This window comes from Medicago sativa, chromosome 3 (assembly GCF_051527215.1).
Source record: "Medicago sativa cultivar Bolivia chromosome 3, Bolivia_mono, whole genome shotgun sequence".
NCBI lineage: Eukaryota > Viridiplantae > Streptophyta > Magnoliopsida > Fabales > Fabaceae > Medicago > Medicago sativa.
In genome coordinates this window covers 33,594,490-33,610,540 of record NC_140751.1, presented here as the reverse complement: position 1 = coordinate 33,610,540, position 16,051 = coordinate 33,594,490, and the positions used below count along the sequence as shown (strand labels likewise).

The window sequence follows — 16,051 nt, the reverse complement described above, 5'->3', positions numbered from 1 at the left end:
CATATCCTAAGCATATATCTAAAGTAACCATGTGAGGTGTGTGCTAGTGTCGGTGCTTGTGTCGGTGTACATCATTAGAGTCCATAGTCCTTTACATCATGCCCTAGTTTACATTCTATGGTCTTGCAAGAATTTAAGAGCATAAAGTAAAATACAAGAATTCCTAGGTTTTACATACTAAGTCTTTAAAGCTATAGAAATGAAGTGAGATGAGGAATGCTTATGAATGAATGAAACATGAAATGAAATGGTTAGTAGGATAAGGTATAATAGCATGAAAATTATAAGCAAAAGGAACATTAAACAAAGTGGCAAAAACTTGAAAAAAAGTGACTAAACTCTTAGCAAAATATGCCTAAAATTTATCATGATAACAAGACAAGTGTATGGCCTATAATTCCCCATATCATGACAATGTTCAAAGATTCTTATCACAATCAACAAAATGAGAATTATAAGAACACATTCAAGTCAAAGAATCATGCTATATTTTAGGCATATTTGGCACTTAATTTTCACAAACAATATTCACATAACTTGTAAGACAAGTAAACTCACACAATATATTCACATGCATTAAAACCCTTCAAAACAGCAAGAAAATCCATTGCAAATTCATACTCCACAAATCAAACATCATGTGTCTGTTGGAACAAAATGTGTTTAACAATGAACCTTAAAGAGTTTTGATGATAACAAGGTATTAAAAATTGTAAATTGGACTAGCTAATATTTGTTCAAGTGTACATGACCACAGTTAAAAAGTTACATCATTAATTGGTTCTGAATGAGCAAATAAAGAGCAAAAGAAAATGAAGCTTAGATGATTTTGAAGGCAATACGCTCCTGAAAGTAAAAGCGCTCCTGAAGTCAAGCTGCTCCTGAAGAAATAGCGCTCCTGAAGTAAAGCTGCTCCTGAAGAATAGTGCTCCTGAAGACAAGAGGTCCAGAAGCCACATCATCAGAAGCTGCACCATCAGAAGCTGCACCATCAGAAGCTGCAGAAGCTGCATCATCAGAAGCTGCCTCATCAGAAGTCATTTCACCAGAAGCTGAAGATCAACTGGATTTGCAGAACATTCAAAGATTGAAGAATCTGCATTGCAAAAGCTGTCTATTGGTTTCGAAAACACAGCAGAAAATCAGTGGAACATTGCAACGGTCATTTCAAAGGTGTTTGAAGGCATGTGCTTGCAATTTGGACGAAAAGCGTTGACATTGTACTTTGTACGAATTGTACAACCACGTTCTCCACTACTCTGTTTTGTGTCCACGCTACAAGACAAGAAAACAACTCCAGAATACGGCTTCGCCTGCATATATGTTCCTTTGGAGAAGGAATGGATTTCAAATTGGTTCTTCATAGGACAACAACCAAATCAGGCAAAAGATCATTGGTGAAAAATCAAGCTTCAACAACGACTCTTTGGTGTGCTGGCAATTTCACAACGTCTCTTTCACACCTCTATATAAAGGAGTGAAGACCTAGAGATTTGGTAATGCAAGAACGCTGAACGAAAGACTCACAACATTTTTACAAGTACCAAACCTCTGCTGAAATTGTTCTGCATTCACTTAGAATTTCTGTGTCTCAAAGTCATATCTTAGAAATTCTTAAGTCCATTGAGTCTATATCTGATTTGTATTGTGAGCACCTCTGATTGTATATCAAGTGTTCAACCTTAAACAATTTTCTGTGTAATTTTGTTTAGTTAGGAAGTCTCTTGCAGTAGTGCTTGAGCAGGAAGTCTCTTGATTGTGTTCTTGAGCAAAGGAAGTCTCTAGCTTGTGTGCTTGAGCAAAGGAAGTCTCTTGCTTGTGTGATTGAGCAGTTGTAATCAAATATTACTCTTAGTGAAATCTCCTTGGAAGTGCAAGGGGGACTGGACTACTTCCGGATTGTGGAAGGAACCAGTATAATTGCTTTGTGTCGTTCTTCTTCTCTCTCTCTCTGTTTTATTCCGCTGCATTTAGATTCTGATCATCACTTCAGAAGCTGTCTCACTTAGCTTCTGATCAGTGTGTTCAGTTTTTAGGAGAAACGAAGAATTTTTCAAAACACAATTCAACCCCCCTTCTTGTGTTTTTCTCACCTTCAGTGTCATGATTAGGGATCAAGAACATATACTTTTCACAAATTTTTTAACACAAAACATCACAAAATAGCAAGAAAAGCATCATATTATTTTTTATCAAGTTTTAAAGTGCAAAAATCATCACAAAAATACCACAAAATTAACAAGAAATATACATGAAAATTTTTAGAATTTTTAGACACAAGAACATATAAAACTTCACAAATTTTAACAAACATAGTAAACAATTGACAAGAAAATACCACATATTTTTAATCAAGATTTAACACATAACAACATCACAAAAATGTCAAGAAAATGATCAAGAACACATAGAAAATTTTTAGGAATTTTTATAGTGCAAAAATAAGCATGCAGGGGTCCAAACAGCAAGCAAACATGTGCATATAGCAAAAAAAACAACAAAGAAACGAAAAAAAGGGAAGCCTAGGACCAAACCCAATCCTGCATGGATCCTGGATCATCCAAACACATCAGGGACGTTGGATTGATCCAGGATCCTAAACCCTAGATCAGACGGCCAAGACACATGGTTCAAGGACGAACCAGACTGGCTCAGCTGAACCGGTCTGGTTCACTCCCCTTTAAAAACAAAAGGAGGCCGGTTCAAATCATTTCTCACTTCTCACTAACTAATCTAGTGAGAGAAGCTCTCACTTCTCTCTTCTTCTCCGATCATCTTCTCCGATGAACACTACGACGGAGGTACGGTGGCCGCCGGTGGCGCCGCCATACCTGAACACTTTTTCTGAAAAATTTTATGTCGTTGTGTTCGTCTTGGACTCCTCTTCATGATTTCGAAACTCATTTTTGGAAACAAGGCTTAGATTTGAACAGATCTACGCTTGAATCTTACGTTCTAGGGTTTCAAATCTTTTTTCTAATCTTCTTGGAACGAACCCTAACTTGACCTATTTTCTATGCTGATTATGGATTTGAACTCTGATTTAAAAAATAAACGGTGAATCTTCATGATTTTACGTTTTAGGGTTTCGGTTTCGATTTTTTTCAAATCTTTTCAAGGTTTTCACTTCGATTCACCGTTTATTTTTCAACTACGAACCTTCGATGATGATTATAAGTGAAAACGAGAAGGTTCTTATGTGTTTACCTAAATTTGTTTGGAGATTCGAACGAATAGATCCTTGCGAAGGCTTCTGGTGAGTCCTTGAACTGAAAATAAATCAGTTATTCTCTTCTTCCTCTTCACCGATTTGATTTTGCTTCGATCTCTCTTCTTCTCACTTCTCTATCTCTGTGATCGTTTGAGTTTGTCACTGTTGTGATGAATTCAAGCTTGAATTGCAGAGATTTGGATTCGATGATGATGATTTCTCAAGAAATCTCTGAGAATCAACACTAATTTGTTGAGTTTTTGTTCAATTGATACGGTTAGGGTTTATGTGTTCTTGAGTTTCTGGAGAATTGGGGAAAACAGTTACGATTTGATCTTTGGAAAAGAGAGAGAGAAAGTTGAACTTTGTTTGTGGTAATTTGGCACGTTGTGATTGATTTTTTTGCTGCACATTGATGAGTTGGCTATTTATATGCTGACATGTGGATTTGTGGACCTGTGAAATTATGACACCTGGACTGGACTGTAACTAACTCGTCCTTGGCTGGAAATTGGCTTGACACTACAAGAAACTTGCCATTTAGCAACGGCAGAAACCGTTGGTAAAGGTCTCAAAAGCCGTTGCTATAGGTCATAAAACCTATACCAACGCCCATCTGCTACCGTCTAGGATACTATGCTTATACCAACGGCAAGAATGCCGTTGGTATAAGCTTATACCAACGGAAAATTAGCTTGATGCTATAGGTTTCAGAGCTATAGCAACGGCATTTTACACCTATTAAATAGCTTTAGTCAACCTCCATATCCTTTGGTATAGGACCAAAATGTCCGTTGCTATAGGTTCTCTTTTTTTTTTTAATAAAATTCACCCTAATATAAATATTTTTTAATAATAATAAAATTTTCACAATAATTCCTGGCCAAAAAAATAATATATTCGGCAATACTTTTTTATTGCACTACACAAAATTTAAGGTAACGTAAAAAAAAATTAATTATATGATCAAAGTAGTAAGTCTTACAAACATATCAAAATAACAAAATAATGTCAATTTTATATAATAACCAACACAAAAATAGATACTAAATCAAAAAAACATTAGATTGAGCCTAAACATATCCAAGATAAAATCAATTTCTAATCTTCCTCTCTTCCGTCTTCATCACTGCATTGACTTCAAGAATTTATCTAGTTTGGAGTACTAGCACCATCTGTGGCCTATTAAAAATAAAAATAAAAATAAAATATGTTACAAACTCTACTTAATTCATGTTATCATAATATTCGAAATCTAAACTCGAAAAGTAAAATATCAATTATATAATATACCTGTTTTACAGCTTGTAAAATATCATTCAAATCTTCTTGAGATAATCGATTTTGTATCACTGACATCATATTTGCCATAAACACATTTGTCCTCTCTTGACTTTCTCGCATTTTCTTAAGTTCAACCCTCAATTCTTGATTTTCAGACAAAGAAGCTTTTGATTTCTTAGGTTTGGGAATATTGCCTATACAACGCACATGTCCCCTCTTTTCAGCTCCTTTTACTCGAGAATAAATGTCATTCTTCCAAGGCATATGACTTTGTGTCCCAACCGATTGAGAAGTTTCTGCCTCATTATTATATTTGTTTAGTTGTTCCTGAAAAATTATAAGATATATAGATTATAAGAATACATTTTAAAATATAATTCATTAATATGACAATCAAAACAATTGAAAAGGGTCACTTTTATGTCATAATCATAACATAAATGTTCATTAAAATAGAACAATTGAACATAATTCAGAACAGAATTCAAAACAGAGTTCATTAATTTAAAACAAAATTCAGAACATAATTAAATTAGAACTGAACCAGAACAATTAAAACAGAATAAGCAGGATCAAAGTAATGGTTGTGGATGGTCATTCGAATAGGGGACCGCTCATTCGAATATATCAGTTATTTGTAACAGCTAGTTCAATTTTACCAACAATAAAAACACATAGCATCATGACAAGACAATCCGAAATGAGGCCAACATAAATAACAAAATTCCCCACCTGAATGGCATCATAATTCGGAACAATTAAAACAGAACAATTGAACTAGTTTCAATTCTTACGGTCATAATTCAATTTTATAAAACATTCAATTTTATACAACAACCAGGGATCCAATTTCATTGATTTAACATATCATTTTAGTATAAGTTATAGAATCAAAAAAGGTATGAACGAAAGAAAGTCTTACTATAAATCTTGCAGCATGTTCATTAACAATTGAACCATCTTTACGAGTACGTGTATCAATGTAAATCTCTTTGCGTGTGGGCGACACTCCTTTGGCTTTTTCTTTCTAATACCAAACAAATGAAATTATAAGTAATTTGTTTTATAAATACAATTTATTCAATTACAAGTTCAAATATTAACTAACCTTCTCATTGATCAATTTTGGGAGACTTTTTGTACCCATGCAATGAATATCTTCATATCTTTTACGATTCTGACTATTCTTTTTACTTTCTTTCTACAATTGATACAACATAATGTTAGTCGAAAGAAGGAACCAAGTTCGAAGATTTTTATAGTATGATAATATCTCTTTTAAATTTGACTTACTTGTGCCTCTTCAGAAAACCAATGATGAACCAATTCAAGATATTGACTTCGGTCAACTCGAGAATCTAGTACAACATTTGCAACTTCTTCTTCCGTTTTACTTGCGTCAAATGTCTTTCCTTTTATAGAACACTTCCATTGTTTCCACTTCATATTCATCTCATGTATCAGATTTTCTCTTGTAGTCTCATTCATAGGAGGATCAAACCCAAAGAATTTCTACACATATATAGATGTGTTAAGTAAATACAGCATTAGTGATAAAAAAATAAATTGGGTACATAATTATTTAAATATATTGTTAATATAATACCTCTATTTGCAAAACCATGTCATTCTTATTCTTAGCAGGCATATCTTTCCAAGATGTGAGATTAATTGGAGCATATTGTTTCCTTCGAACCAAACTCCCTATGAAACGAGTAAGAGTCGACCCTTCATCACCAATGAATCGACCGCGCTTGTCCATCTTAACAACTATATAACTTTTAGGATTCATTTCCCACACATCATACATTCTTGTTGGGCCTCTTTTTTTCTTGGGTTGAACATCTACAAGCAAAACAGATTGTATATAATTCAAACATAAACAATATATAAAATAAATTACAAAAACATAAACTATATATAATTGAAACCTTTATTAATTTCTAGTTCTTCTTCTGCTTCTATATCTGAAGGAATATAGTAGGAATCTTCAGACTCATGTGTGACAACTTCCACATGACTTGGGTTGGGCCTAGTTTCTTCAACATTGCTTCCTTGGGCATGAGTTGAGGTTATATGAGTTTCTAATGCATTACTTCCTTGGGCATGAGTGAAGGTTGGATGAGTTTCTTCAACATTACTTCCTTGTGCATGAGTTGAGGCTGTATGAGTTGCACTAGTTCCTTGGCTTGAGTCTTTTAACCTACGACTCCCAATATTCAGTTTTCTCTTCTTTGCCATTGCTGCAATACTTTAAATTAAGTGAGTGATGAACACAAACTTGCACTAGTATGACGACCATAAAAAGTAATAAGTCAAGTCCAATTGCATACAAAAAGCAAAACATTCACTAAACATTTTGAGCAATAGTATGATGACCATAAAATACAAAGGGAATGATAAAATATAGAATCAAAACTTTCACCAAACATAATATAGAATCAAAACATTCACTAAAACATTTTGATCAACATAAAAAGCAATAGTATGATGACGATAAAATACAAAGGGAATGATAAAATATAGAATCAAATCCTTCACTAAACATAATATAGAATCAAAACATTCACTAAAACATATTCTCCCAATCTTCCTCTTCTTCCTCAATCTGATTATTAACATCAACTTCAAAGAAATCATGTTCATGAACTGAAACCGCAATTAAAGCATCAGCATTTTGAGTAGTTTCACTTGTGTTGTGTATTGGCTGCTCATTGATTTCTTCAACGTCATTAGAATCTTCATCACCCATGTCATAGACATCCCTCACCTTTGCATCTAGAGCAACAGACCAGTCCTTGCTTCTCTCATCATGTACATAAAATACCTTTTTGGCTTGTGATGCAAAAACAAAAGGGTCATCCCAAAGATTTTTTCCAGTGTGTTTCAAGAATTTGAAATTCACAAGTGTCATCCCAAACTTATCTTTCTTGACACCTTTCTTGACATCAATCCAATCACACTTGAATAGCACAGCTTTGTACTTTCCAGAATAATCCAATTGTATTATATCAGTTATTGCTCCATAATAATTAATTTCATCATTTGAGGTCTCTGTCCTTACAACTATTCCAGAATTTTGTGTCTTCAAATATCTCTCTCTTTTCCTAGTGTGAAACCTAAAACCATTAATGGTGTAACCGGTGTATCTCCTTGCTACCTCAACTGGTCCACGCGCTAGCCATCTAAGTTCATGAGTAATTTCTTGGCTCCCTTGTTCATCCAAGCGATGAATCTATAATAATTCAATAAAAATAGTTAGCTACACTAAATAAAAGGCATATAATCTTAAAGATTTCAATTATTTCTCGCTCACCCTATCTCGAAACCAATCACTAAATTTTTTGCTATGTTGTTTATCGACTTCAAGTTGTGACAGCCGCTGTGGCCGAGCTTGTCTCTTAAGATGTCCAATGTGTTCTCTAAAAATAATGATAACATAATTATAAGAGTAAAAACAATGGACACATAAGTGTAAAAGTGAAATATGATTAGTGTCTTACTCTACGAATGGAGCGACTGCGTCACAGTTGGAAAGAATATATCTATGAGCTTGCATTAACTCTTTTTCATCAAGCTTAGCTCTTTTCACTCTCTTGCGCTTTCCTAACTGGAACTTTTGTTGTTTTTTCCTTCCTAGTGGTCTTCCAACAGGATGTAGAAAGGTCGCACCATCTTTCAATGTGGAATCATCATCATCATCATCATTTCTGCTAGGTCTATTAAACCTAGTTTCAACCCCATATAGATAATGTGAACAATAGGTCAAGCATTCATAGGCACAAAAAGCTTCTGCAATTGATCCTTCTGGATGTGCTCTATTGCGTACAAATGACTTAAGAGTGAGCAGAAATCTGAAAGTAAATTTTGTTTTAGCTTAGCATCAATAATAACTTTTTAAGATATTTAACTAAAATGATGTGTTAAAAGGATGAATCCATACCTCTCAATAGGATACATCCATCGATATTGTACTGGTCCAGCAACCTTGGATTCAGATGCCAAATGAATTACCAAATGCATCATAATGGTAAAAAACGATGGAGGAAAGATTGTTTCCAATTGACAAAGTGTTAAAACTATTCGAGACTCTAATTGTGCAAGAAAATCCACATTAAGTATCTTAGAGCATATTTGCTTGAAGAAATTGCAAAGTTCAATAATAACTGAAGTGACTCTATCCGGCAATGAACCCCTTAAAGCCACTGGAAGAAGTTGTTGCATCAGAACATGACCATCATAACTTTTTAAGCCGAATATCTTCCGCTGCTTAAGATGCACACAACGTGAGATGTTTGATGAGCATTCATCCGGAGCTTTTACATTCCCGAGGACACTCAAAAAAGCATCTTTATCTTTGTTACTCATTTGATAACATGCTCTAGGAAGAAGCATTGTACTACTTTTGAGACTTGGTTGTGGATGCAGCGTACTTCTTATGCCCATATCTACAAGGTCAGCCTGTGCCTTATAATTATCTTTAGATTTTCCCTCTTGGTTTAACAATGTACCAATGATATTATCACAAACATTTTTTTCAATGTGCATCACATCTAGATTGTGACGCAATACATTGTATTCCCAATAAGGCAAATCAAAGAAAATACTTTTCTTTTTCCAAGGTTCAGCCCCGTTCTCTAAACCATCCTCTCTGATTTCATCTATTTGCCTTGAAATTTGAATCCCGTCATGTATTTTAGGAGGACCCCTTGACTCCCTTGTTCCATCAAAATCTTTACTATTCAACCTCCACTTGTGGTCAGGCGCTAACCAACGTCGGTGACACATGTAACAAAATTTCCCACCATGCTTTAACCATCGAGAGGAAGTATCAATACCACAACATGGACAAGCATACTGACCTTTCGTACTCCATACAGATAAGTTTGCATATGCTGGAAAGTCATTAATAGTCCACATTACACCAGCATGGAGTTTGAATGTCTCTTTCTTGTAGGCATCAAATGTTTCTATTCCATCAAACCATAACTCTTGCAACTCTTTTACTAATGGTCGTAGATAAACATCAATATTATTTCCAGGACCTTTAGGGCCTGGAATTAGTAGGGATAACATGAAGAATGATTGTTTCATGCACATCCAAGGCGGAAGATTATAGGGAATTAGTATGACAGGCCAAGTGCTATGGGTTATACTCATTGTCTTAAAAGGATTGAAGCCATCAGAAGCAACCCCTAATCGAACATTACGAGCATCTGACGAAAATGTTTTATATCGAGAGTCAAACTCCTTCCAAGCAAGTGAGTCGGCTGGATGCCTAAGAGACCCATCATTCACTCTACCATCATGATGCCATCTCATCGATTCAGAAATTTTAGATGACATAAATAACCTTTGCAGCCTCGGTTTCAAAGGAAACCAACGAAGGATCTTTGCGGGTAAGGTTTTACGCTTTTCAGAAGTTTCTTTTCCAGTAGTTTGTACATCCTCATTTGTTGTTTTCCACCTTGAAGTACCGCACTTTGGACATACTTGATCTTTGATATGTTTATCCCAATACAATATGCAGTCATTAGGACAAGCATGGATCTTTTCATACCCCAAACCTAACCCTGAAATCATTTTCTTTGTTTCATAGTATGACTCTGGTAAAACATTCCCTTCTGGTAGAGCATCTCTCAATAAATCTAATAGCATAGAGAAGGACTTGTCACTCCACCCATGAAGACACTTTAAATGATACAAATGCACCATAAAGGATAGTTTGCTATACTTCTTACAGTTTGGATAAAGAACTTGTTCGTTCTCTTTCACCAATTTGTAAAACTTCACATTTTCTCCTACTTCTGGATTCCTTTCAGCTTCACCAGAAATTGTCTCTTCTAAAGTAGGCATTGCAAAAGCATCACGAAGTAACCCGTCCATGTCATGCTCCATTTCATAATGTTGGTTAGTTGTGCCAGTTGAATTTGTGGGTCTCTCGCCATGAAATATCCATTCTGTATAACGTCTAAGGAATCCACGTCGTGGATCAGTTAAGTGTTCATAAACACTTGATCGACAATGTGAATCGTAGTTAGCACATTTTATACAAGGACACAATATTTTTCCATTTTCTTCTGAATTTTTAAAAGCAAATTCAATAAATTCGTTAACCCCTCGGATATATTCTTCACTTTCTTTTGTCGGATCATGTACCCATCCTCTATTCTCCATTCGGAAAACTTAACTGAAATAGATAAAAGAGAAAGGGAGGGGAAGGAAGTAATCAATCTTGTTAACACAAGACTCTTCCAAGTGCATAACAGAAGCAAGTTATATGTAAAAGTGCACATGAACAGGACCATAAATTAAGTAACACTACTATAGAACTTTTGTATGCTCTATAAACAGCAATATGAAGCAAAGAACACAAAGAAGGGGATTCAACTGTAAAAGACAGCCAAAAAATCATCACTAACTAAAACATATAAATCTATAAAAACAACCCAAATCACAAACAAATTGACAAAATCCAAGAAAGAAAAATCAAAACCTTAACAGATAGGCATTCAAATTGTGCATACATAAAAACAAGAAAAGGAGAGAAAAAGAGTCTTGAACCTGTTTGCAGCAGCCAAGTGAGATTAGCTAAGTGAGCAACGGGCCGAGCGAAGAGAAGGATTTAGGAACCTGTTTGCGGCAGCAAAGTAAGATTAGCGATAAGCTGTTTCATGAAGTGAAGATTTAGGGCAAATGAATTTGGAAATTAGATTAGGAACCGATTAGGGGACCTGTTTGGGAGTTAGATTGATGAACGATGAATGGATTTTTGGTATGAGCGATTGTTGATTGATGGGTGAATGAGGAAAACGTTGAGTTTTGTTATGTATCTGTTTGCTATAACAATAACGAAAGATGTGAGGGAGAAAGTGGTGTTTTGTTATTTATATTTTTTTGAGAGGCGTTATTTTTTTGACAAAGTGGTGTTTGTTATTTATATTTATATAATAATAAAATTATTAATAATGATAATAATAATAATAATAATAATAATAATAATAATAATAATAATAATAATAATAATAATAATAATAATATATCACAGTATATAATTGGGAGCAAGAATGTTCTATTGTTTTTGTTATTGAAAAGATAAAAAAATTATTTTTTTAATAAAGAATTTTTATTATATTTGTTATTATTTTTTTTAATAAATGTTATATGTGTTATATTATTGTTAAAAGATTAACGTAATTTGTTACCTATAATAATGAAACCGTCGTATATGAAAAATTAAACTTTGTTTTTTTTAATAACAAACTTTTGCTACATATAACATTATATGTAATGTTATTGCAAATTATATAAATAAGACTGTAATGTTGTTGCAAATTTAAGTGCAAATTAGAATAACAAATCTGATGGCAAAAATAAAAGACTCTATGAATATTCAAAAAGAAGAAAGAGTGGAAGATTCTTTTGAAAAAAGTGAAGGAGAAGGAGAAATAGTTGAAGATTCATTTGACAAGATACAAGAAAAAATTTGCAATGACGAAGGAGAAGTTTCATCAAGAGTTCTAATGGATCATGATTTAACCGAAGAAGATTATCAATTTGAGTTGAAAAATTTTCAAGATATGGTTGAAGCTGTGTTTAAAAAGATACAAGAAAAAAATGGCAACGAAGAACTTAAAAGTTTACCAAGAGTGCTATGGGATTTTGATTTAAACGAAGAAGCAGATTACGAATTTGATTTGAACAAATTTCCAGAAGAAGACGGAGAAGAATCTTCCCAACACGAGTTTCAACCTGTGATTACGAAGATGTTAAGAAAGCTTCTTCCTAAATTTTATTGAAACCCATTTTATTTTGATTTTAGATTTGAAATAAAGAGGAACTTTGAATCAAAGTTTCCAACTTTGAATCAATGACACCGTCTAGTCTAGTAAAACATAACATTTTATTTTTAGTATTGCATTAGTTTATCTTCTTTTTGAGAATTACATATTGCTTAGCCATAACTTTGTTTTTCTATAGTTGGTGTAATTTACTTTTCTTCATATAGCCTTAAATCTGTTCTACGTATTTTCCGCCTCTGCGATTTTGATTTGGTTTATTGTTTGAAGGAGCCTCTTTGGCTAATTCTTGTCTACGTAGTTTTCTAAGAAGCTACTGAAAAAATGTTTATGATTTTAAGCATTTGTTAGGTATTTCTTTTAGATTCTCTCTGTTTTTTTTAAATATTAATCAAACTGCTACAAAAGTGATTATTTTGTTTTAAAAAAGTAATTTTTTTTACAAGAAACTGATATAAAAGTGATTATTTTGCTTTAAAAAGAGATTTTTTTTTTCTTCGAAGATGGATAACAAATGAGGAGTTCAGTTAATATGTAACAAGTTAAATTTACAGATTTCACTAAAAAAAATAAACAGAATACTCATCACTACTGATCTCAGAAACTTACCCGGTGCCACGATTCAGCATGGCAGGACTTCCACCTCGACCTCCTTTAGGCCTGGAACAACCCAAACAGAAAAAGTAAATAAGTGATTGAAGATTTCAACAGAATTTGAACCATTAGAGGAAAAAAATATCTGACCCTTGCTGCCTATTTTGATCTAGTAGTTTAGATATGAACATCAATTTTCACCATTCACAAATAAATATGTACTCCATCCAGTCTTGAATAATATAAATTTTTTAGCAAATACAGTTCAACTTTTGCTTAAAAAAAATGACCACAAGGAGTTCCAAGTGAAAAGCTGATGCATAGGAATTGACAGAACCATATCACTCCCTTCATTAGGAAGCTATTGGACATGTATATAAACTCTTTAAATTGTCCAGAATGGTTTTCATAATAATAAAAGGAAAAGCATGCTCTATGGCCACTTTGTTTTCAAGAAACTAAATTAGTAGCATTAAGTATACTCCAGCCATCATGACAGAAGAGAGTTGCAAGTCCACTTCTGCTAAACAAGAAACTTCAACAAATTTGTATGAGGAATCCTTGTTTACATTTTAAGAATCTTGTTGGTAAGATAAGAATAATGAATCTCACCTCTGACATTATCAGTAATTCCAAGTAATTCCAAGCTGCTTCACTAACTCGTCTGCAAGGAAGAAAAATTATTACCGTAAGTAAAATGAGTCAAAAGTGGCAAGGATTGTACTGTCTCCGCGGCAACGCACAGCAGCAATGAACAATATGGAATACATTCGAGTGGAGTAACCCCGAATACATTCGCTCTGATAAACCGGCTAAATTCCTATATGAGGCTAGAGCCGGACTCCTCTTGTCGTCGTGAAGGTTCCATTTCGGGCTAGACCTATCCAGAATAATCTGGAGCTTTTCTCAGCCACAACTTAACTGAATATAATTATCTGAACATATATCTGATATGTTTCTGATCATAAGTATATCTGATTCATAACTGAGTTTATTTTATACATTGTATAAACTATTTGTTCAGGTTCTAATCATATTTCATTCCTAGAGATTAGTAGTATTTTCCCATTGTTCTAATTATACACATTCTGTATATCTCTTCTCTATTATGTTTTTGTATCATCATTGAGCATACGCCAGTACCGAATGGTTCACAATAATCAATTATACATAGTCGGGCAATTTTATCACATTTTCTTTTTTAACATAGCATCCGGTTGCACAATAAAGTGTAACCGGTTATAAGGTTTGCAAATGGTGCAACCGGTTGCTGAAGCTTGTGCAACTGGCTGCTCAAGTTTAGAAACTCATTTTAAGCCATGCTAGTATAATTGATTATCAGACAAAGAAAAATAGACAACCAAACAGTCCAGCTTATCATCATAACAATACTAAGACAAAAATGGGCAGCTAGCAAGCAATACATAAATGGGTAAGCAAATTTTGCGGATTAATATGACAATCAAAACAATTGAAAAGGGTATTTTTATGTCACAATCAGAACATAAATGTTAATCCCATCTCACTCAACTGAACCAGTTTCAATTCAGAACAATTAAAATAGAACAATTGAACAGAATTCAGAACAGAATTCAAAACAAAGTTCATTAATTTAAAACAAACTTCAGAACAGAATTCAATCAGAACAATTGCACTAGAACAATTAAAACAGAACAATTGAACCAGTTTCAATTCTTACGGTCAGAATTCAATTTTATACAACAACCTGGGGTCCAATTTCATTGATTTAACATATAGTTTCAGTATAAGTTATAGAATCAAAAAAGGAATGAATGAAAGAAAGTCTTACAATAATTCTTGCAGCATGTACATTAACAATTGAACCATCTTTACGAGTATGGGATAAATTGTCCTGTTCAGTCCCGCCAATGGTAATGTCATCCAAGTCTCCTACTCACAAACAAATCAATAAAGAAGAAAAGACAACAAAAGAGTGGAGGTAAGACAAGGTACATGTCAAAGTAGATAGGGACACATAAACAATAAACAACCAATTATGTATATTTAAATCATTTATACAACAGTAGTAGTTTAAAAAAAAAAGAAATTTATTTGAGTATGCATGCTGACCCCTAAGACGGACACCACTCCATGGAGACTAATGTTGTCAAGGTTTGTCAATATGGCAATCAAGACGCACAACTCATAATTTAACAAGTCCTCAAATGGTAGTAACCATCATGGTACTCCTCGGAATTTTCATTAGAGTGCTCTGCATTGATCCCGAATTAGTTTAGTGGAGGGTTAAATTAGATATGCTGTCCAGAGGGATTACCGGCGATCAATGTAGCTACTCATTAAGCCATTGGCACATGCCTCACACACACCCACTCCTCACACTTTGCTAATCTCCTAAAAAGGCGATCCATATTGTCAAACAACAACGACTATGATTTTGGTTGGAATTTATTTTCCGAAGGAAAACACAAACAGGAACCAAGAGTTTTTAATCATATCGATGTCAATCGAAATCAAATTCCAACCATTCCAAATTAAATTCGGAACATATGCACATTTCAACAATTAGTCCTACGACTTAATGTATAAATGGACGCATGCCTATACATAGAACCAACAAGATAAACCACAATAGGGGTTCACAATAGTGGTCAGACTCTATTGCAAGGTAGTACTCAATCAATCTAACAAAATACAATCCAATGTCATAAAAGTACAATCAAGCAGTTTCATATCAACAAAAATCAAATAATCATACGCAAGTAATTTAGCAAACAATCAACCCAAATCTACACTAATACAATTCATTACCCCTACCTTAGCGTTTTACCAGATACACTTTAACCGCAAGTACAGAACGTTGATAGTTGGGTGAGTAATGTCCTAGTCCAAATCTTTATCGCAGCCGCACAAGATGGACAAGACATAAGTCATAACAACATTTCCAGCAACACATTGTGACAGAATACAAGGAAAGTTTAGAATTCAGCTCCATAATGGGTTTTAAACTACTACAATATTGATTTAGTTTAGGTCCTTGAAGTTAAAGTTTGGATTTTAATAGTGGAAGCAAATTAAACCTCACTTAAAGGATGTTCAGGCACAAGCAGAACAGATCATGGTAGGAATTTAATTGAACCTAATATTCCAATGAATCACCAAAAGCAATTGATTCTACTTCTTT

At 33.9% G+C, this 16,051-nt stretch overlaps 2 protein-coding genes across 3 annotated transcripts; both read right to left on the bottom strand.

Annotated features, from left to right (window-relative positions):
• Positions 1-4,183: 4,183 nt before the first annotated feature.
• Positions 4,184-6,738, bottom strand: LOC146937257 (uncharacterized). Of its 2 annotated transcripts, XM_085751670.1 has the most exons (7): positions 6,427-6,738; positions 6,102-6,340; positions 5,789-6,007; positions 5,604-5,696; positions 5,418-5,522; positions 4,505-4,822; positions 4,184-4,393 (listed from the first exon to the last, which is right to left on the bottom strand). In XM_085751670.1, exons 1-7 carry the CDS (start codon positions 6,734-6,736, stop codon positions 4,364-4,366), a joined length of 1,314 nt encoding a protein of 437 aa, XP_085607796.1. In that variant the 5' UTR covers positions 6,737-6,738; the 3' UTR covers positions 4,184-4,363. The 2 variants fall into 2 exon arrangements, with proteins under 2 accessions (XP_085607796.1, XP_085607795.1); XM_085751669.1 differs by having other exon boundaries at positions 4,184-4,822.
• Positions 6,739-6,902: 164 nt separating this feature from the next.
• On the bottom strand, positions 6,903-14,799 carry LOC146937256 (uncharacterized). The gene is made up of 8 exons (XM_085751671.1): positions 14,699-14,799; positions 13,501-13,552; positions 12,904-12,954; positions 11,060-11,128; positions 8,439-10,685; positions 7,999-8,349; positions 7,812-7,917; positions 6,903-7,730 (listed from the first exon to the last, which is right to left on the bottom strand). Exons 5-8 carry the CDS (start codon positions 10,670-10,672, stop codon positions 7,065-7,067), a joined length of 3,357 nt encoding a protein of 1,118 aa, XP_085607797.1. The 5' UTR covers positions 10,673-10,685; positions 11,060-11,128; positions 12,904-12,954; positions 13,501-13,552; positions 14,699-14,799; the 3' UTR covers positions 6,903-7,064.
• Between the last annotated feature and the right edge of the window lie 1,252 nt (positions 14,800-16,051).